The sequence below is a fragment of the Setaria italica genome, chromosome IV, assembly GCF_000263155.2.
Source record: "Setaria italica strain Yugu1 chromosome IV, Setaria_italica_v2.0, whole genome shotgun sequence".
Lineage (NCBI taxonomy): Eukaryota > Viridiplantae > Streptophyta > Magnoliopsida > Poales > Poaceae > Setaria > Setaria italica.
The window spans coordinates 25,387,499-25,408,595 of record NC_028453.1 but is presented as its reverse complement, the minus strand read 5'-3'; the positions used below and the strand labels follow the sequence as shown (position 1 = coordinate 25,408,595).

Sequence of the window (21,097 nt, the reverse complement as noted above, 5' to 3'; positions counted from 1 at the left end):
ACTTATTTTATTTTCTTCCGTAAGGTATAACCAACCTGCATAATGTATCCACTTGTATGTCATCAACGGGATACCTCACGTTTGCAATGGAGCCATCACTACTCGGAGCAACGAATCCTACTGGGCAAGTAGCATGGTTGGTTCTGCCTGTTGTTGACCATCGGATACTATCAGGTCAGCCATTGTTTGGCTCATCCCATGGTTGGCCAAGAACTCCAGGAACCCATACTTGGCGATTTCTCTCATCTTTTCTTCAAGGTTTTTCTTATAACGGTCGCGCTTCCTATAGCTTGCTTGATCGTTGGGAAATGCTTTACCCCAGGGCAATGTTGATGACATCCCTCAAACACGCCCAAAGTGCTCTGCAGTTCCGATCACAACGGTTAGCTGATCTTTCTCCCTGTCGAGCTTGAAAAGACCCTTCTTTTGCACCTTGGCGAGCTGTTCCTGTAGAGAAGTGGATGGGAAACACCACACACCCTAATGAGGGGGGGGTGACCTCTGTATATATATTGCCAATATGGCTTGGAGTATAAGGAAAGGATAAATACATCCTAATATACACATATACTTCCTAATACCCACCCGCAATTGAAGCGGGAGGATCACAGACACACAGATTAGACAAAAACTCAGTGAAAATAGGAGTCGGCAGTCCTTCGTCATGATGTCCGCGAACTGATGAGAGGATGGCACATGAAGAACCCGGACCTTACCCAATGCCACCTTCTCACGGACAAAGTGAATATCAATCTTGATGTGCTTCATGCGCCGATGATGCACCAGGTTGGCTGTCATATAGAAAGCGCTCACGTTGTCACAATAGACAATAGTGGCTGAAGCAAGTGGGACATGAAGCTCTTGAAGAAGTTGACGCAGCCAGCATTACTCTACCACAGCATGAGCCACAACATGGTACTCTGCCTCAGCATTGCAATGAGACGCCATGGTCTGGCGCTTGGAGGACCAAGACACCAGGTTATCACTGAGGTAGACGCAGAAGCCGGAGGTGGATCGTCGAGAGTTTGAGCAACCAGCCCAGTCGGCGTCGGAGTAGGCAGTCAGAGACTGAACAGAGCCGGTGCTGGTGTGAAGCCTGGAGTGCCCTTCACATAGTGCAGGATGCGCTTAATCAGGGCCATGTGGGGTTCGTGCGGGTCATGCATGAAGAGGCACACCTGCTAAACCACATACGCCAGGTCAGGTCGAGTTAGAGTGAGGTACTGAAGAGCCCCAGCAAGACTCCAATACTCAGAGCCATCCTGGAGCTTGGCGTCGTCGTGTGTTGAAAGCTTGGCATGAGTGAACGAGAGTCGTGGTAGAATGACACTCAGCCATGCCGGCACGCTAAAGAAGATCCAGCGCGTCATGTCGCTGAGACAGGAATAGGCCCTAGGAGGAACGCGTGACGGAGATGCCGAGGAAGTGGTGCAGGTCGCCAAGATCCATCTTGGCGAACTCGGAGTGAAGGTGCCCCATGATGTGCTGAAGAAGAATCGAGGATGAGGCAGTCAGGACAATGTCATCGATGTAGAGCAGCAAGTAAGCGAGGCTCGATCCCTCTTTGTAGGCAAAAAGGGAGGTGCCGGAGGCGGAGGTGAACCGCTAGTACCACACCCATGGGGCCTGTTTGAGTCCATAAGGACTTCTGCAGGAGACAGACATGATTGGGGGCAGTGGGGTCGACGAAGCCGGGAGGCTGCTGGCAGTAGACAGTCTCTGCGAGGTGTCCATGAAGAAACGCATTCTTCATGTCTAGCTGGTGGATCGCCCAGGCGCGAGAAGTGGCGATGCTAAGGACGGTTCGTATCATTGCCAATTTGACAACCGTACTAAAGGTCTCGTCGTAGTCGATGCCATGATGCTGGGAGAAGCTGCGAACCACCCAGCGCGCCTTGTGCCGAGCGAGGGACCCATCAGCATGGAACTTATGCCGGAAGATCCACTTGCCCGACACGACATTGGCACTGGGCGGCCGCGGGATGAGGCGCCAGGTGTCATTGTCAATGAGGGCCTAGAACTCATCGACCATGGCAGCACGCCAATTGGCATTAGCTAGAGCACTGCGATAGTTCACTGGAATCGAAGGGGCAGAGAAGAAGTTGAGGCTGTCATGCCCTGGTAGTGGACCCGCAAGATTGCCCCAGTCATAGACCGAGTGACAGGGCATAGAGGGGCAGGTGGTGACGAGGAGGGCGCAAGAGGCACTAGGGCCGTGGGGCGCCATAGCAGCGGGGGGGGGGGGGGGGGGGGGAACCATGGGCGCTCGCCTGACCGGTCTTCCAAGAATTGCCCTTCTTCTTGAAGCTAGGCTTGTTCTGTACAACCATCACATGGCTGCTACTAGCACTTTTCTTAATGTCAACCTCCGTTGTTTTAAGCATGCCACATAGTTCATTCAGATCCTTCTCCATCCCATGCATATGGTAGTTGAAGATGAAGTTCCCATAGCTAGGCGGAAGAGACGAAATAATGAAGTCAGTGGCCAACTCTTTGCCCATTGGGAAGCCCAGCTTCTTCAATCGCTGAGTGTAACCAACCATATTGATTATGTGTGGTCCTACTGTTGCGCCTTCTGCTAGCTTGCACTCCAGAAAAGCCTTGGACACATTGAACCTTTCAGTCCTAGCCTGTGTCTGGAACATATCCTTGAGTGCCACGATCATATCGTGCGCCTCATGATTTGTTTCGAACTACATCTGCAGCTCAGGTTCCATGCAAGCGAGCATAAGGCAGCTTGCCTCAAGATTGGCATCAAATGCTTTCTTGTAAGCAGCCTTAACGGCAACAGATGCATCATCAACAGGTACTTGTGGTAATGGGGTGTCTAGAACATCTTCCTTTTTATCAGCCCTGAGAACAATTCTCAAGTTACGGATCCAATCCGAGTAGTTTGTTCCATTCAACTTGTCCTTCTCAAGGACCAAAGGCAAAGCAAACAGTGTGGTGTTGCTAGGTGCCATTTAATCTACAATAAAAATAATGCAAAATACACTAAGACAAACGTATCCATGACAGAGTAAATCACATTAAACTATTTAATAGAATCTACTCCCACTAAAATCAATATCCCTCTATTGATAATTAGTGATTCAAGATCCACAACTAACAAGTCTACTAGTGAGCTTTAGCATCACCGCTAGCAAACAAGGTAGATCGGTAAGCAACTCCTTGCTAATCATATCACATATGACTCCTATTGTTGGGTGACATCTCCATATCTCGGCACCCAACCTTTATGCCCCAAGGTCCTTAACCGTTAAGATGACCTTGTTAAGCAAACCAACCCTTATGCGTGTAAGTGTTCGACACAAAACCCGTCTAGTCAAGGAAAACTAGTGGCACCCTAATTTCATAGACCCACCACCAATTGTACAAGATATGGGACGGTGCAAATTTTAGTTGGGAGGGCATACTAACTTAAAATTTGTGAGCGATCGTTCTACTTCTAACATCACAGTATGTAAGAGTAAAACAAAACAGAATAGCATTCACACAGTTGTGACACAGTATGACCCATTTTCTTATGGTGATCTCCATCTCCATAGAACCTGTTCACCATGATGATCTTCATCTCCATATTTCATGTGCGCCATCCTCCTGGTGATGAGTCCTCCAAGAACTAGAATATGCTATTACACCTAATAGCTAGCAATGTAGATTACATAGTTGCTTGGATCATCATAGATTGGTACGCAGACCATTAAATACATTAAGGTGACAACACATATGGCTCCAGCCGTGTTGCCGTACGCGTGACACGCAGTTCACGAATGAGTTATACACATGCATCACATACACATGCATCATAGCATTCTGCAAAACAGAGTTAGGCGTTCTAACGTTCCAAACTTAAGAGGCCCGAAACTCCATCTTCCAAGCCGAATTTGGGAAATCTAATTTTGCCGAAAATGGCAAAGCGGTTGAATTTTATGTGTAACTTTTCTGTAGATCAATTTTCATATAAAATTCGCCTCAATCCGAGATCGTACCGAAAAGTTACGGCTGTTTTACCGAAGCACACGCACATGGCAAAATTCCGACCCGGTAGTAGATCTAATCTACTATTGCACAGCACATGCGCCTGGCATATGAACCTAGGTTTTGATTCGATCAATCACATTGATCTTCGCTCGCTGCAACTGGCATTACGTGTATCACTTAACTCCAATGGCGGAAATCCGACCGGTAGGAGTTTGTCGTTACACAACCATTGTAGCAAGAACACGAAACCAGGTCATAGATCAATCTGAAAACTCGCATATCTCCATATGCACACATCCCGAATCCATAACAAAATAGCTACGACTCTGATACCACTGTTGGGATACGAGGTAGGCTACGCTAGCACAACACAAATTTTTTTTTACCACGTAAACCAAGAAAACTGCCGTATATGGATCATAGGATTACCACTTGACGCACTGGTGCGGAAGATGTAGAATCGCGCTGGGGCAGCAAAGTTGATCAGCGTAGTCAAACACGTAGTCGATCACGTCAACGTCGAGCAGCTCCTCAGCAGCTCATCCATGTACAGCGAGGTCCTCCTCGTGCCGCGGCTCGTCAGCGGCTCGTCGTGGCTCGTCCGAGTGTTGCAGGTGCAACACCTCCAAGGTACTAGGTCCGTGAGTTGCAACAGGGTGACGGTGTGGGAGGCGTGGCGGCTATACTTGCCAAAAAGGATTAAACCCTAGGGTGCCCCCACCCCTCTATTTATAGGGGTTCCTGATGGGCCTCTGGGTCCGAGGCCCATTAGTACTCCTAAACCTGATCCAATTCGGTCCAAATTGGGCTTCCAGCCCCTTAAGTGTCTGACCCTATAAGTTCGGATACGTATAGACATGGCCCGAGTACTCCTACTCGGCCAATAGTTAGTAGCGGTCTCTAGCAAGACGTGACAACTCCTATACGCACATGAAGATCATATCAGACGAACCGTCACAATATCACGTATATGTTATTCCCTTTGCCTCACGATATTTGGTCTAGCTCCAAGCCGACTGCTCTTTCTCGATCCTGTGATTCGGAATCTCATTGTAGGTTAACTCTTAACCTTACGTAGCATGGCCATGTATTTCTAGATCCAATCACTCGAGGGGCCTAGAGATATCTCTGTCAATCAGAGAGGGGCAAATCCCATCTTGATTGACCATGCCTCACAACACGCTTCTTGACAAACCCGAAAGCTACCTTTTTAACTACCCTATTACGACGTAGCGTTTGATAGCCTCTAAGTAAGTCGATCCACATCTTGAGTACATGCGACAATCTCAGGTCTAAGGACAAAGCGTACATGTTGTGTAAAGAGAGAACTACTTCTCGTGTTGGGCCAGTCCTAGCACATGTCTCTACATGCGCCCACATTATTAGTTTGACATCTCCATATCCATAACTTGTGAAACATAGTCATCAACTAATACATGTGCTAGTCTAATATTCATGTGTGTCCTCACATGAACTCCGACTAGGGACAACTTTAGAATAACCATACAAGTAAAGAGTTTCACATACAATTCACATAATTGCAAATCAATTCAAGTAGCCTTTAATGGATATTCAAGGAACACAATATAAATCATGGATATAAATGGAATATCATCATCTCTATGATTGCCTCTAGGGTATACCTCCAATAACGTGGCCCGTGCGGTTGGCCGCGGTAGGACCCGGAATAAGGGGAGTTGATGGAACATATGTGGTCTCGAAAACATGACAAACAATAGTGATGTGTCACCAACCACTTTTGTCATGTTTTCAGGTAATGATTGGATAAGCATATCATATTGTAATGTATCAATTTGAGATAATTAAGAGAAGCTCCACTCATATTGTATTTCATGTCTAATGTGTTAGTATTGTTGTCATGAAGAGACGTGAAAAAGGAAGGATCCAACCATTGATGATATGTCCAAATTATATTGCTCGATTTAGAAAGACTAGAAGATGCGCTTGTTCGAGTAAAAACGTGACAGTACTGTAATAATTTCCGACTTGGCTGCATCTCAAGGAAAGGCAAAGAATATTATTATGCAAAGCAAGAAAGATTTATTGAAAAGTTCCATCCAGTAAGCGGAGCCCCGACCAGTGGAGGTCCCGAAGGGTGACACGCGGCACCGCGATCCTACCGCTGGCCCTCCGCATCCACCACCGTTGGTCCCCCTTCTTTCCCACCTCCGGCATCTCGCCGGAGGTCGGAGGGAGTGGGGATCCATCTTTCTAATAGATTTTAGTAGATCGAGTTCAGTTTTAGGGTTTAGGTTTCTCCATGCCACGGTTCGTGGTATTGGAGATTTGTTTCCTCCTCTTTTCCGGCAACGGTGAGGAGGTAGGGTGGATTTGATCTGTCCATGGCGACTCGGAGGAGGAGGATGGCGGCAACTACGGCGTCGGCAACTTCCTTGGCATGACCACTTGGAGAATTAGGTTTTCGGAGGGCGACATCGAGGCAGGGATGATGCTGCCATTGTGGAATAATTTTTTCCAGCCCCTTCTCCGTTTGGTCGTGGTTAGATCCAACCATGATGAAAGGCTTGTGAGAATAATTCTGCCCCTCAAGCTGATGTTGATCCGTCTTGGGTTAGGTAGATTGGGATTAGTCTCTCTTCTTCATCAGCGGCAGAAAGAGGAAGAACTCCAGTGATGTTAGTCGTCATTCTTTGGCCACTTGTTCTGCATATGAATCTTCTATACAGGTTTGAGATTGAGATTTGGAGCTGCATGACACGTGAGTACAATGAAGACAAAGAGCGGTACTTATTGTTCTTAAATGTAATTTTATTTTCTTTGAGAGTGCTGTGTGCGTGACAGGACGAGTTACTCAGTTTTGATTTAATATAATTCTTCCTTTGATTAAAAAAAGCAAGAAAGATTTATTAAATAATCGAGTAATTAATTAAGTGCAATAAACAGATTGTTCATGTGGAACGAACAGTTCATTTAGCATCAGTAATAAAGAAGCTTATTTGTGCTTTATTTCCATCGGATGCCTTATTTTACAGTTTGTGTCCTTCTGCCAAGAATGACTCGCTGTTATCTAAAACCTGGTAATACTAACCTGAGTAGGACACTAGTAGTAATATATACTCATCACGAAAGTATAGCATTTTAACCAAGCAAACATGCACCGTAATTGAACTGAATTGCCCAGCAATTAATGCGACTGCCCAACTCCCTACGGATGCCACGGCGCCGCCGCCGCCGCCGGTGGAGCAGAGGCCTGCCGTTTGCCTGCTTCGCGTTGCACGATCTCCCTGACCCGCTGCAGCGCCCTGGCGAACTCGGGCAGCTCGCCCTCCCCGAGCGCCTCCACGTCAGCCTCCCACCAGAAACGCTTTCCGGCCGCCTCCGCGGCCCGCACCACCTTCTCCCCGATGGCCTCCATCCGCTTCTTCTCCGCGTCCACGAGCGCCGCTGTCTCCCTCATCTCCCGCGCCGCCACCTCGACCGCGGCGCGCTCGGCGGCGGCGACGCAGCCTGCGTCCTCGACGTGCACGTCGCCGGGGAGCGGGGCGAAGCGGCGGAGGACGTGGTCGACGGAGGGGGTGCCCATCGCGAACACGCTGCCGCCGCGGGAGGGCCTGCCGCCCGTCGCGGCGGGCGGTGCCTCGCTGCCCTGGGGCTGGTGATCCTCTCTCTTGGAGAAGATGGCGACGGCGACGTGCGCGCCGCAGAGGAGCTGGAGCTCCGAGCACTTCTTGAAGAGCCCGCCCTTGCGCTTGCACAGGGTGACCTGGCGCTTCTCCTTGTCCTCGATGCGGCGGATCTCGATTTTCTGCCGCCCCTTGCTTGTCTTCTTGCCCGGCTTCACCATCGTCATTGCCAGCGGCAGCTCCTCCGCTTCAAGCCACCTCTCTCTCTTCTTCGCAGCTCCTCTTCTTCTTCGATGGAGGCGCAGCAGGATGGCAATGCCATGGCAGGAGATAGGCCTGGGGTATAAGTAAAGGCGAGCATTGCCAAAAATGGCGCGGGAGGATAGTTTTTACTCGAAGTGGTAAAATTCGAGCATCCCACGGCAGGGGAGGTGGCGGCGGAAGTCGACACCGCGTCGGGCGCGGGGTAAATTTCCTTTCTTTTTGTATTTTGAAAGGTGTAAGTTTCCCTTGTTTGGAAGGGGACGATCCGCAAGAGATCGTCCGTATCAACCTGCTGCCGTAATTAATGGGTGAAGAAGATCCGGTGCCAAAAATGTTTCTGGGACACGCAACCTTCGCACTCATGATTTTACATCGGCAAAGCTGTACAGTTGGAGAGAGCTCAAGAGCTCAAGGTCTTGTTTAGTTCCTAAGTTGGGAGTGGCAAAATTGGCATTTTGCCATAAATACGCAACTGTAGCGTTTCGTTTGTATTTGTAAATTATTGTCCAAATATTGACTAATTAGGCTCAAAAGATTCGTCTCGCAAAGTACAACAAAACTGTGCAATTATTTTTTGATTTCGTCTACATTTAGTACTCCATGTATGTACCGCAAGTTTGATGTGATGGGGAATCTTCTTTTTGCATAGTGTCAAAGTTGGGAGTTTGGAGGGAACTAAACATGGCCCAAGACCCGTTGCAGCTATCTTCTCGGCAGCTGCTTTTTGTCATGAATGTTCCCTCACTACCTTATGTCTCAGCATTAGTCTAAAACTACCATCTGCTGTTTGCACAAATGAAAAACACTTCTCAAGAACATGATGCGACATTGCTGGCTCCCCAACACCAGCGAACAAATCTTCAACTGATAATTTCCAGAATGCATACTGCACAGCAAGCAACTCGATCAGGAAAAAAAAAAGAAAGAAAACATTCAAAGCATGCATATAGGTAAGTACTATGTATAATTTGTGCTAACTACACTAAGGTTAACATTAGTGAACTATGATTGCTATCTACCTAACGACTAGATAATAATATGTGAAACGAACACAAATATGAATATAAATTCTTAAACCATTACTCAACTTAATCTTGACCACATGCCAAATATTTAAAAAAATCAGGAAGCTGATGGATAAGGGAATTTTCGTGCCCTGATACTATAAATTAAATGTTCCTAACTTTGCAAAATAATGTCTGAAAATAACCAGAATAAAAGAACTTGGAGAATAAAACCCAAATATGCTCAGTAATTCTATGAGGTAAACATTTTAGACTTTAGAAGAAGAGTTGAAGAATGAACCTTAGAAAAGGGCAAAAAAAAAACTCCTAAGTATATCCGATCAATCTTCTTTGGAAGATGTATCATTAAGTTATGATATCGAGCAGACCACAACCAACCTGAAAGCATCCTGCACTTGGAGCTCAATGGTGTGACAGAACAGCCCCATCGTCGGGTGCTGCATGCGAATAGCATCCTGTAACAAGAAAGCAAAATTTCATTTAGTTTTTAGTTTACTGTTTACATTGAGAATCCTATCAATGCATCATTTCTGTGCACAAGAAAATGCCTTTTTTACAGTCCAGAAATAGCAAGGTACCTTACATGACATATGCATGAAGCATGATAGCTCTGGTTGAACCTGCCAGCCATTCGGATCATTCTGTAGTGAAGGCATGAAGTTGTCCTTCAAAACTCCAAAACAACTCAAGATTTCATGAAATGCCGGTAAGCCATGATCACAACTGAAATGTACCCAACTCCTGGATGTGCCTCGTAAGTTTGATAGTCTTTCCGCCAACCCAGTAAAGACGGTACGAAAGGTCAAGATTATGAAGCAATAGCTTCAGATTATCAGCCTCATCTAATTCCTTCTTTGTCTTCTGTGGAGCCAAGAAGGTCAGAACCGAATAAATTATATATGGCAGAGCAACAGTAGTAGAGGTCCTTTTTAAAAAACAGTGAGAACTTCACATAAATGTGTAATTGTATTTTCAACTATCAATGGACGAATTGATCAAAGTTGAACGCAATCAGAACAATAAAGTACAAATGCAATCAGAACAATAAAGTACAAATAACTGAAGATGAAACCTGAGCTTCAAAAGACCAGATTGACGAGAGAGATTACGTAAAGAAAACAATTATTTTAACTTTCCATATTTGCATCATCATATCCTATTTGATGAATTTCTTGAGTGAAAAACTGTTTTAATCAGTATGGATTCATGGTATTGCCAGTTTTTCCCCCCACACTAATTTCATTTTTCCCAACTAAACAAGTACACGGACTGAACCACTCTTGTTTTTCCCATGGCCCTCTGTTCTTCACTCCCAAATGCCATAGTCATTGGTAGGAAGTGGCTAAATGCAAATACATAGGTGAAGTAGAAGAAAACAGTAGTCCATGAACTAAGAAACCCAACAGCACTGGTGAGACTGAAAACAAGACAATTGTCTTAAATAACATAATATTGAGAAGAAAACTAATTAATATACCTCTGAACTTCCATGTTTATCATGTCCCAAAATACTAGAAATTATACTTAGGCGAGCAGAGTTAGGTGAAAATCCTTCCCATGGAGGAACATAAATAAGCTTTGTGCATTGGATAGGAGTAAGGCTTCTACTGAGCCTCTCCCACCAGCCAGTACCCAATGACCACCATCTTATCATCAATCCATTCTCAGAGAAGGCAACCAGACCCTAGAAAAAAGGAAAATATTAATAAACTACAAAGGTTGAGTTACAAGCTTCAATTTAGGGATATAGATTTATAGTGAGGAACCTAACACAGCTTATAAATGCAATTGTGTTTTATACCACAATTATGGATGAATACAACGAGCAACAACATAGACTTAAAGTTTCACAAATATTATCTATTAGTTGCATATCTTTCTGACAGTTGGTTAGCTTAACTCATTAGCTGCATTCAAGACATCCTTTAGCTTATCTTGCCAGGGGAAAATTTACACATAAAGGGAAGGCCAGCATCCATGTAATGCAAGCAAGAAAGAAAGGCAACTGTCTGCAGCTCACTCTCTCAGCAAGGATTCAGGGCAACGACCAACAACATGGGATGACAGCTCCTGACTGGCTGGTCTAGAGCAACTATCCTACCTTCAGTCCATGGGTCCCACCCAACCAGTGCCAAAATCAGTGCCACATCACAAAAGTTATACCATAGTGCGAGATTGAATTTACAACAAGGACAAATTGGAAGCAACAAACCAGTACGGTATGTGATGTTGCTAGATACCTGGTTTTGATTTTGTAGGGTCACAAACAAAAATTGACACTAATTCTTATGGTAACGACACATGATGACGTGAAAGAAGAGCATGAGAGCATGATGGTATAGAGGTATTCTTTATAGCAGCCATAAATGTAAATACTTAAACATCTGTTGGTGGTCACACCTTATGAACATTTTGCCCATAGGTACATGAGATGGTACTAGGAATCATTCAAATGTAAGTGCCCACAAATGATATCAGATGTAAAAAGTTACTCGAGCACCCATGATATGGACTGGACAAATTTGTCAAATAACTTTGACGGAAACATGAAATCAGCTTGAGGTGAAAACATCTTATAGTTTTAGTTTAAAACATTCTATCGTATATTAATTGTAATGTCAAACCTCTCCATCCGGTGAGAAACTCAAAGATGATATGAGTATGGTTGCCGCTGTATTTGATGATCCTGCGAGTAAGCTTGGAAGACCTGGTGGTCCACTTGCATCAAGAATTCTTATCTTTGTGACACTGCAAAGAAAAAAAAATGAAAAAAATAAGGAACAATATTTTTAAAAAAAAATGTGTTACAGTTACAGATTATGCATTATGCAAGAAAACAGTACCACTACCATGAAAGTAACACACTAACACTAATACCGTACTATCTGAGAAAACATCAATTTCACAATATGAAATCCTTCAGAGAAAAATAATAAAAAACGACTAAGCCTTTTCTTCCCAAGCAAGTTGGGGTAGGCTAAAGATGAAAACTAGCAAGAGCCACAAAGAAGATGATGTCACCCAGAAGGTTACACCCAAGCGACTTTTGGGTTTCATTTCTATAAGGATAGCTGGGTGTTTATGTTAGATCAGCAAGCCTATCACAAGCATCCTTTGGCAAGGTTTGAAATAACATAGGTGGAGTTTAAATGAAAAATCATTAATATTTCAAATGTGTTCTAGCAGTATCTAAAGATAATAAACTAATTTATTCTCCTAGCACTCTTGAGAAACCAATGAACTTAAGGGTACCAATGAATTCCAAAACACTATGGCATAAGTCCTACAAATATGAAAGATAAAAGCCAGGGGCACAAAAGTTAAAGGAACATTGAAGAGATAGACATAAGCCTCTTTAGGCCTGACTGGGTATCCATACCCTCTCCCCAAATCCACACCCACTTAAAATGGGGAGGGTATGGGTAGAAAATTATATACCATTACAAATGGGGAGGGTAGGGTATGGGGAGGGTACAATTTATCCATTGAATATGTATATATATGTAGTACAAAGTTAATTATTCATTGGATATGGGTGGGATTGGGGAGGGTAAGGAGTGGATAATAATTATTTGGATTTGGGTTTGAACAAAAGTGGGTTTGCCCATACCCTCCTCAGTGGCAGGCCTCCTCTTAATAAAAAGGAAAAAAATTGACTGAATCATATGAAGTGGCAGAACATGATGTTATACAAGCAGCCATAACAGTTGAGGATCTTGGGAGTCCAAGTAAATTTTTATGGGTCAAACGAATGTGTCGTCGACAGCACTCTTTCAAATGTGAATTCAGTGATCCAGACAGTTTTATGACGGAAATCCTTGGTGTGCGGCCGGAGCTCAAGATCTCCGAAGTTCGTTAGCAGGGGCCATCTAGCTTCTCTTGATCCTAGACCTTGCGGTTTCTGGTCGTTTCTGTCCTTCCTAGTAGTACACAGTTCCTAATGTAAAGTGTTGAGTATGTTTTGTGTGGGTTCTTTGTACACTTTTATTCATAGTGAAACGATATGCAACTCTCTTGCATATTCAAGAAAAAAACAAATGTGCAAAGCATGTCACCAGGTATAAACTGTAGATGCAGCAAGTCAATTCAACACCAAGAGAGAACACATGCTCCAAATACTGACCAGATCACAACCTATCACTGATAACTCCACTAGGTACCAATGCCACTAGCACCCAAAGAACATTCAGATTTAACTATAATGGCCTAACATACTTCAAATTTCATAGAAAAAAAAGGTGGTCTAACCAAATTTGACCATCTTCCTTGCAAAGTTACTGGCGAAAAGGGCAATCTGACATTTTGCTGACCCATTTGACAGCATGCTGACAGCGTAACAGGAGATGTGTTGTACTATTTCTAGAGGCCTATCAGCATGTGGTAATTATCTGGTAGCATAAAGGCATATTCAAGGGAGAAAGAGAAAAGATGCATTAGAAAATAATTTTTAGGAACTTGAAAGCCTATGTACCTTTCTATGTCATACACTCGAATTGTAGCATTATGAATCTCTCCAATAGCATCACCAACAGCTAACCTTGTCATCGACTCATTCAGAGCAACCATCGGAAATACGCGTGCCATTTCTCTTAGAGCCATCATTGAACTAATGATGCAAGCTTTACGCATTATTAAATTGCTTGGATCCATAGCGTGTAGGATGTAGCTGACTGCCTGCACAATTATTCAACTATAACAACTACAGATAAAGTAAATTAACAGTCTTAAGGAATTGTAATGAGAAAAAAGTGTTACAGCACCAGAGGACATAATTATCAATTTGTGAAAAATAAGGTAGATATATGCAAAACATATGTACTTAAAACGGATTTTGGATGGAATATAACCTTGTTCAAACATAAGAAGTCAAGAACACCACCAACACCCACCCACGCCCAAAAAACGCAATATATTCTTACAACTGTGGGTAAATCCTAATTGTTTTCCCTAAAACTTAGTTAGGATCGCAAAATTCATCTTGCACCTAAAACAATCTAGATCTACTGAAGCCACATGTTAAACAAACTACAAAAGAACACATATCATGATACTTTATTTACTTAAGACATATTCAAAAGTATATTAAAAGTTTCTGACATACATAGGTGATGATAGCAGTTAAAATGATAATATAGTTAACAACAACACAAAAGGCAGACAACACAATGAATTTTAGTAAGAAATGATTTACACATTTTGAGCAAGAAATTGAAAGATAACAGCTGCAGGATCACCACTTTTCAAAAAGCATGCTTCAGATCAACGGATACATCATAATTTTTTTGTAGTATAACAAGGTTTTGCATTGTGGAAAAAACCTTTCTAATGTAACTGTTCAGGGATTATGACTTCTTAGCAAATAAAAGGCTTGCATGTGTACAATGATAATTGCACAGTGACTGCAATAATTATTTTATTAACAATAGCAATCACCAGAAGGTTGAAACACTTCTTACCTTTTCGAGATAAGGAGCCAAGGCCTTAGGAGCGCCTCGAACCACGCAGATAAGAGTTTTGAGTGATGCAACATGAACAGGTGAATCAGATGAAGTAGCCCAAATTTGGCTTTCTATCACACTAAAAAAGCCTGTTACATCAGCCATAGCTAAGCTTGGTAAAAGGGTGCCAACCAATGCTTCCCGCATTGTAACAGCAACTGCAGTTTTATGGATGGCACTGCTTGAAGGTGCAGTACTTAGACACTCAATTTGGAAAAGGATATCACTCATAAAATGAGTGATCTCAGCACCCAAGCATGCTTTCCAAGTGCTTTCCATTCCCTCTGCTAGAAGTTCAGCTGCAGTTGAACTGTACCGATCATTCATTGACATAACTAACTTGATTAGTTGACTAACAACTAAACTTGCAAGCTTAGCTTTCACAATACTTGGATACCAAACAACCAAAGCAGCTGCAACTATGATATTTGATGCCACAGCGTCCTGGCTTGTGCCTCCTATCCACGAAAGCCATTCCTGATTTTCAAATGATTCCAGCCATGAGATCATATTAGCAGCGTCACTACCATCTTTATCAACATTTCCACTATCTGCCTTCAACTCCCCATAACTGGATATAGAAGAACTCTGCACAGCAGAGATAAGATCATCCATATTATCTGATGAAGACAAGAGGATATCAGATGCTTTGTTTTTATGTATCCGTAGTGGTTGTGGAATAGAACGTGGAGCTGCACAGTGGAACAAGGAACGTGCAGCCATTCGCACATGTTCCGAAGGATGTTGCCAAAAGCTCACCAGAAGCTGTAAGACATTTACCAGTTAGTTGAATACCCCTCCTAAAACCTTCTATTTGCTAGCACATAGATGTGCTATCACATAATCATGAAACATATAAATACACATAATAAGCTCATTTCCTATAATAAACAAGTAATTATGTAAATGTGACACATGACACAAAACAAATACTGAATCTAGATGACAATGCCATTTAATTCAAATTTAGATTTTATTACATGTTATGCGTCATAAAATGAAACAAAAATATGTATTTTATATTAAAAGTATCATAAAAGCATTATAAATAATTGGATATTAAATAGGAAGTAGTGACTGCAGTAAGGGCCCATGAACTTTAACACCCCTAAATCCATAATCAATTAATTCAAAAAAAAAAGTTAACCCCTTGGGTATCGTTTATGCCCAGAGGTCATAACATAGAAATCAACTCAAATAAGCATACCAAACCAACCAGGCATTATCATATTTGAGTATCAACTAAGCCAGTTACATCCTAGAATCGACACATTATTACTTTATTTCATAAAAGCCAATATGGCAGCAGGATGATCTCCAGTTTACTTTTTTTTTACATATGATAAAGATATGTAACAAAGTTGTGATGTAGTAAAAGGTTGTAAGATGGCAACAAAATAGCATGTGAAGAAAATACAACTGAACCTGAAGGGATGGAGGTTTTATATCTGGAACCTTTTCAGCAAAATGCCTTGTATAAAATGCTGCCAAGGCACTGAAACAAGACAAAAGCAAAGATAAGGGTAATACAGGCATGAATTCAAGTTGTACTAAGAGCTACCCAGCATTCAAGAAATTGGACTATTTCACACCCGAATGATATTTTTTTTATTGTTCCTCATAAAGGTAACAATTTAAATTGAAATTTTTGCGGGATGACAAATGGCATCATACCCTGTGTTAATATATATTTTCATAAAGGTCCTCCTAATCTATGCAAATGTTCGTAAGAAAATTCTTAAAACAAGACAGCTACCCCAATGTCAAATGATCTACTTTCATTGTACAAAATACATATCTAACCTCAAAATAATATTAGCTACCTTCTACTATAGTAGGAAGTGCCTTTGTTCCTTTATACTATATAAATTAGGTTTGGCAGATCCATAGGATTATATCCATCCATCAGAGTAATCTATCAGCTGAAATATAAAGTTGTTCCCCACAGGGGCGAAGCTACGTTGCCTTACCCTGTTGCGCAGCCACCAGGGTGAAGCAAAAACTTCCATGTACTTGATTTATTTTCACCATAAATACTTTTAAAGTTGTATGTGTTTCCTTTACATACAGTAACTAGTGGCGAAGCTAGAACAAATTAGAGGGGGCCGCGCTTGCCTTGTGGGTGCATAAAGTTGAAATGTTATGGTGCATATATGGTGAAAAATTGACCTTAATCACTGTTTTGCATTTTTGTTGTGGGTGCATGTGCACCCCCTAATCCTAACATAGCTTCGCCCCTGACAGTGACATGTGTACCAGGGTCATTTTAAGTCTGGCTTTGCTTCTAGTTCCCCACCCCTAAAACGAACGCTTATGTTAAAGAAAATTAAAACATGATGCAACACTACCAATTCACTATCTTATGCGTCCATCCTGCTTTTTATTCATAATATTACTAATTTAATAAGACAATCACCATAGTTTCACGTGTTGACTGCTTAGTATTGTAAAAGTAGCAACCTGACTCATTTACTCAAAAGCTCATTGATGGAGACCAATCTGGTGACGACTTCAATATAGTTTCCATGGAATGTTAACTCTCAGCACATAATGAAACTTAATAAATAGGTAAAACATGAAACTTTTGCAACGAGACTGCCATTATAAATGAATTTACACATTGCAGCAAAGTCCATACTACACCCCTAAACCTGTTGCTGAAGTTGGATTTTTTTTCAACCTCCAACTCCAATACCAAATATCTTACACCCTTCAAGTATAGAAACCAGCATGGTGTTTGTTAAAAAGGAAGTGTGCTTCGGAAGAAGAGTTTTTCTGAGTTTTCTTAAATATAAACTTGCTGACTTTGGATGTTGGTTTGGCAAGAAATCAATAAATAGTGAATAAAACCCACACTAAGGGGATCAACACTCTCATCATTTTAGGTGCCAGGACCTTTTGGAAACATCATTTTAGATGTGTATTTGACGGCACTTCCCCTTGGCCCTTGCATCCAAGAGGTCCAGCGAAATCTCAAAGATAAGGCTCACATCCGTCTTTGTCTATGCTAATTCAATGACCCAGGTTGTTCATCAGGTCGGAAAAACAGGTAGATCTTAGGAATTCCAGACTAAAATAGAACGCAGCACTGGTTACTGGAAGAAACATAAACTTGTTACAGACATGGCACATTTTAGCATGTGTCCAAAGCGTATAAGGTCGTCATTTCAAGTTTTTTCTGCAATGCTCCAGCACACCAAGTAAATACGGCAATCTAGAATTCGGAAACATGAGCTTAATGGAAGAGAAAAAAAAGAAATGACCCAATACCTGCTAGCATTTGTACAAGAACGAGATAAAGTAATCATGCGTTGAGCAAGAGAAACTATAGACAGTGACCTCATGGCACAAAATTCAGCTGAAGATTTCCAAAGCTGAAACAGGCAAAAACAACATGATTAGACTTCAGGTGTGCTTTGACATGCTTATGGGTTATGCCCACAAAAATTTACCTCAAGAGTGGCTTCTTTGCCTGGGAACATCAATGTAAATGAGCCTCTATCCCCTACCACCCCTGTTGCTATATGGCAGCCTTCTGGCTTGCAAACTTGCATCTCATCCACAAGTAATTTGTCTAGATCACAGTCAATATCCCATAAATGCAGAAAACAGAGGCTAAACCGAAGTAAACGCCCTTCCAGTGATTCTCTAGAGGGGCTATCCATTTCATGAACCCCAGAAGGACTATCCAACGTTCCAGGCTGCAAAGTTTCTTTACCATTTGCACTATGGAGATGATATCTCAACTGCCTATCACTGTTGCTATTTGTCATGCCTTGAGTGGACATGATTGCTGTGAGGTCAAATCTCAAACTAGCAATGCCAGGGTAGGGGCAAGAGCACTTTATTGGACACTTTATTCTTTTGTGGACACTGTGGGAAGAAACAGCCTTTCCTGAACTGTATACAGAATTATCTCCATAGAATACATGAGCTTCATCTGGAGCTGGCGCCTTTCCCTTAAAATCATATGTTGTTGGGACACTTACAGTCACAGAAACAGTATTTCCATTGTTATGGTTGGTTGACACAGATGAAACATCGTGACCCTTTTTATCTGCATGAGACCGAAGGTGGCTCGTGTCTTTAAAAATTGGAACAAGTAAGGAAGATGCTGAAGTTGTTCCACCTAAGATGCTGCCAGTAACTGCATTTTTTGATATACCCCTGCAAAAGTGTTCAAACGCTGACTGAGAAGCAGTACCATTGATAATTCGCTCTCGAGCACCAGTTTTCAGATCCCAAATATATAATCCGCTACCTGCATCATTACAAGAGTGGAGATTCCGGCATAAACAAGCTATGTACCCTTTTACTCCCTCCCAAGCTACCATTGATGCATAACCAGGATGACCAGGAAACATCCTCTCAACACGCATGGTTTCAAGTGAAACAAGCGCCACAAGGCCATCTTCTCCTACAGAAAGGAAGCAGTCATCCCAAGGATGGTAAGTCCACGCAGGCGGTAGTATTATTTGCTTAACTGAGGCAACATGATGATGCATCACAGAAAGAAGGGTGCCAGCATCTAGATCCCAGACACGAATCGTACAATCTAAACTCCCTGAAATGAGTGCTCGGTGAAAGTTTCTAGAATCAGAACGGGCATGCATGTAATGTGCAGCTAAGCACAGAATTGCTCCCTTGTGCCCCAAAAAGAACCTCTCAGAAATATGTGGGTAAATCCCTCCACCACCAAATTTTGCAGCAGCAGGCGACATGTTCAGAAATCGGATAACTTCTATGTCACCATTGTGGAAACCATAAACTACAGCATATGGAACACAAGAATCCTCAGAAAGTACCATTGACGAGGACACAGTCCTTCCATACCTTTCTAAACTATTGCTGTCTGATGAGCACATCTGTGCATTCACTTCCACTCCATTGTTGATAGCATAGTGACAATGAGAGGGCTCTGGCCTAAATTCTTCTCCCTGAAGGCCACCTTCTCCAAGCATTTTGCTTGAAGGTAGTTTATTCTCTGCTGTACTCAGATCTAACTGATCCAGAGACCATAAGGAGACGTTTGGTTTCCATATCAATGACCCAGCAACCTTATAGGAGCAGGATTCCACCCTAACAAGATTCTGGTCTGACTGGCAAAATTTAATTTCAGATCCCTCTCCTTGCATAGACAAGTAGTCAGGAATTTCACAAACCGCCTCGGACTCAAAGGATGAGTTACCAACCACAACCCTGTACACTGCAGCAGCACCACTGCTACTCCACAACACCAAGCTCCTGACCACAACACCATCGCCTGGAACACGAGCATTCCACTCCTCACCGTGGAGGAAAAAACCTCCAATACATCCGTTCTCCTCTACCTTATCAACCTTGCAAAGAGTGCCCAGCAGAGACACCTCACCCAGCATATTCCCCTTAGCGACACATTTCAACAAACACCTCCCCTTCAGCACCAACGCCACGACCTTCCCATCATGAGACATCACCACGGCCTCAACCCTCCCGTCCACCGTCTCCGCGGACGCGACGCTGGACGCCGAGCTCACGCTGAGCCGCCTCGGCGAGTCCCCCTCAACGGCAGCGCCCTCCGCCAAGGGCACCACCTGCACCCGCCCCTGCGCGTCAGCAAGCACGACGCTAACTGCTTCATCGCCGCCGCCGCAGACCGCGATCGCCCTCGGCGTTGCGATCGAGAGGGTTCCATGGAAGGCGGTGTGGAGAACGGCGAGGGTACGCGCGTCGACGACCACGAGAGCCGACACATGGCGGTGGCCGCTGCCGTCGTCGGGGGCGTGGCAGAGGATCGCGACACGGGGGTTGGAGGAGGTGGCGGACGGGAGCGCGGCCACGAGGGAGGGTGAGCCGGCCCAGGGCGGAAGGGAGCGGCGGCGGAGGCAGCGGAGGGGAGCGGAGGCGGAGAAGAGGGAGAGCACGCCCGCGGCGCAGGCGGCGAGTAGGGAGGCCGGGGACGGGAGCGGGCAGAGGGCGGTGATGGCCGCTGCGTGGGCGCAGAGGAGGGACGACGGGCGCGAGGATGGGGAAGCTGAGGCGGGAGCGAGCGGCCAGTGGAGGACGGTGCCGTCGGCGGCGCCGGTGAAGAGCGCGGCCGGGGTGGCGGCGGCGGCGGTGACGTGGTGGGACGGCGGCGACGGCGACCATAGCGCGGCCACCGAGTGGCACTTCATCGCATGGGGGTGGGGTGGTGATCCGGCGAGGTCTAGACCGGAGGGGGAAGAGATCTCATCTGGGTGCGGGAGGGAAGACGGTGGTGGTTGTGTTGAGTCGCCGGACGGGGACTTGCTGGGATCCAAGCTCGACTGCGCTAGGCCGTCAGATCATCACACAGACGGCTGTGAATCAACTTGTTCTGTTTCTCCCAGACCTGTGCAAGGTGTTGACTGTTCACCGTGACAGTGAGTTTGGCAAAAAAAAAATTAAAAAAAAGAAAGACATATGGGTCACTCGTCACTGGGTCCTCCATGCCATATGGTATATCTTTTCGAGGAGCCTAGGCAATAGACAATAGAGTAATAATTAAAGACATAGTTATAAGCTCACTATGCACCTAGTGCTATAAGCTCATAACACTGCGGAATTTGAGTAGGGACGACCATGGCCTGATGTCTTATTCAATAGGGAAGAAAGCATGGAAAAAAAATCATCCACCCTAACTACTTCCCCATCCGGATACCCTCACCTGCCGAAGCCGCCGCCACCATATCTCCCCCAGGACCCTGTCTATCCCTCTTCC

The 21,097-nt window shown here is 44.0% G+C and overlaps 3 protein-coding genes across 5 annotated transcripts; all 3 read right to left on the bottom strand.

Annotated features, from left to right (window-relative positions):
• Window positions 1–342: 342 nt before the first annotated feature.
• Window positions 343–1,370, bottom strand: LOC106804275 (uncharacterized mitochondrial protein AtMg00810-like). Its single transcript, XM_014805040.1, has 3 exons — window positions 1,195–1,370; window positions 895–1,096; window positions 343–447 (listed from the first exon to the last, which is right to left on the bottom strand). The coding sequence occupies exons 1-3, from the start codon at window positions 1,368–1,370 to the stop codon at window positions 343–345; spliced, it is 483 nt and encodes a 160-aa protein (XP_014660526.1).
• Window positions 1,371–6,947: 5,577 nt separating this feature from the next.
• LOC101782688 (agamous-like MADS-box protein AGL62) lies at window positions 6,948–8,370 on the bottom strand. Its single transcript, XM_004965427.3, has one exon. It carries the CDS (start codon window positions 7,814–7,816, stop codon window positions 7,172–7,174), a length of 645 nt encoding a protein of 214 aa, XP_004965484.1. The 5' UTR covers window positions 7,817–8,370; the 3' UTR covers window positions 6,948–7,171.
• A 90-nt stretch (window positions 8,371–8,460) lies between these two features.
• LOC101781739 (WD repeat-containing protein 7) lies at window positions 8,461–20,664 on the bottom strand. 3 transcript variants are annotated; one of them, XM_022825833.1, is made up of 10 exons: window positions 17,829–20,664; window positions 17,647–17,750; window positions 15,802–15,871; window positions 14,335–15,141; window positions 13,350–13,552; window positions 11,503–11,626; window positions 10,356–10,562; window positions 9,457–9,739; window positions 9,159–9,333; window positions 8,461–8,739 (listed from the first exon to the last, which is right to left on the bottom strand). In XM_022825833.1, the coding sequence occupies exons 1-8, from the start codon at window positions 20,529–20,531 to the stop codon at window positions 9,596–9,598; spliced, it is 4,362 nt and encodes a 1,453-aa protein (XP_022681568.1). In that variant the 5' UTR covers window positions 20,532–20,664; the 3' UTR covers window positions 8,461–8,739; window positions 9,159–9,333; window positions 9,457–9,595. The 3 variants fall into 3 exon arrangements, with proteins under 3 accessions (XP_022681568.1, XP_004965481.1, XP_004965482.1); XM_004965424.3 differs by having other exon boundaries at window positions 9,257–9,333; XM_004965425.3 differs by having other exon boundaries at window positions 9,257–9,333; window positions 9,462–9,739.
• Between the last annotated feature and the right edge of the window lie 433 nt (window positions 20,665–21,097).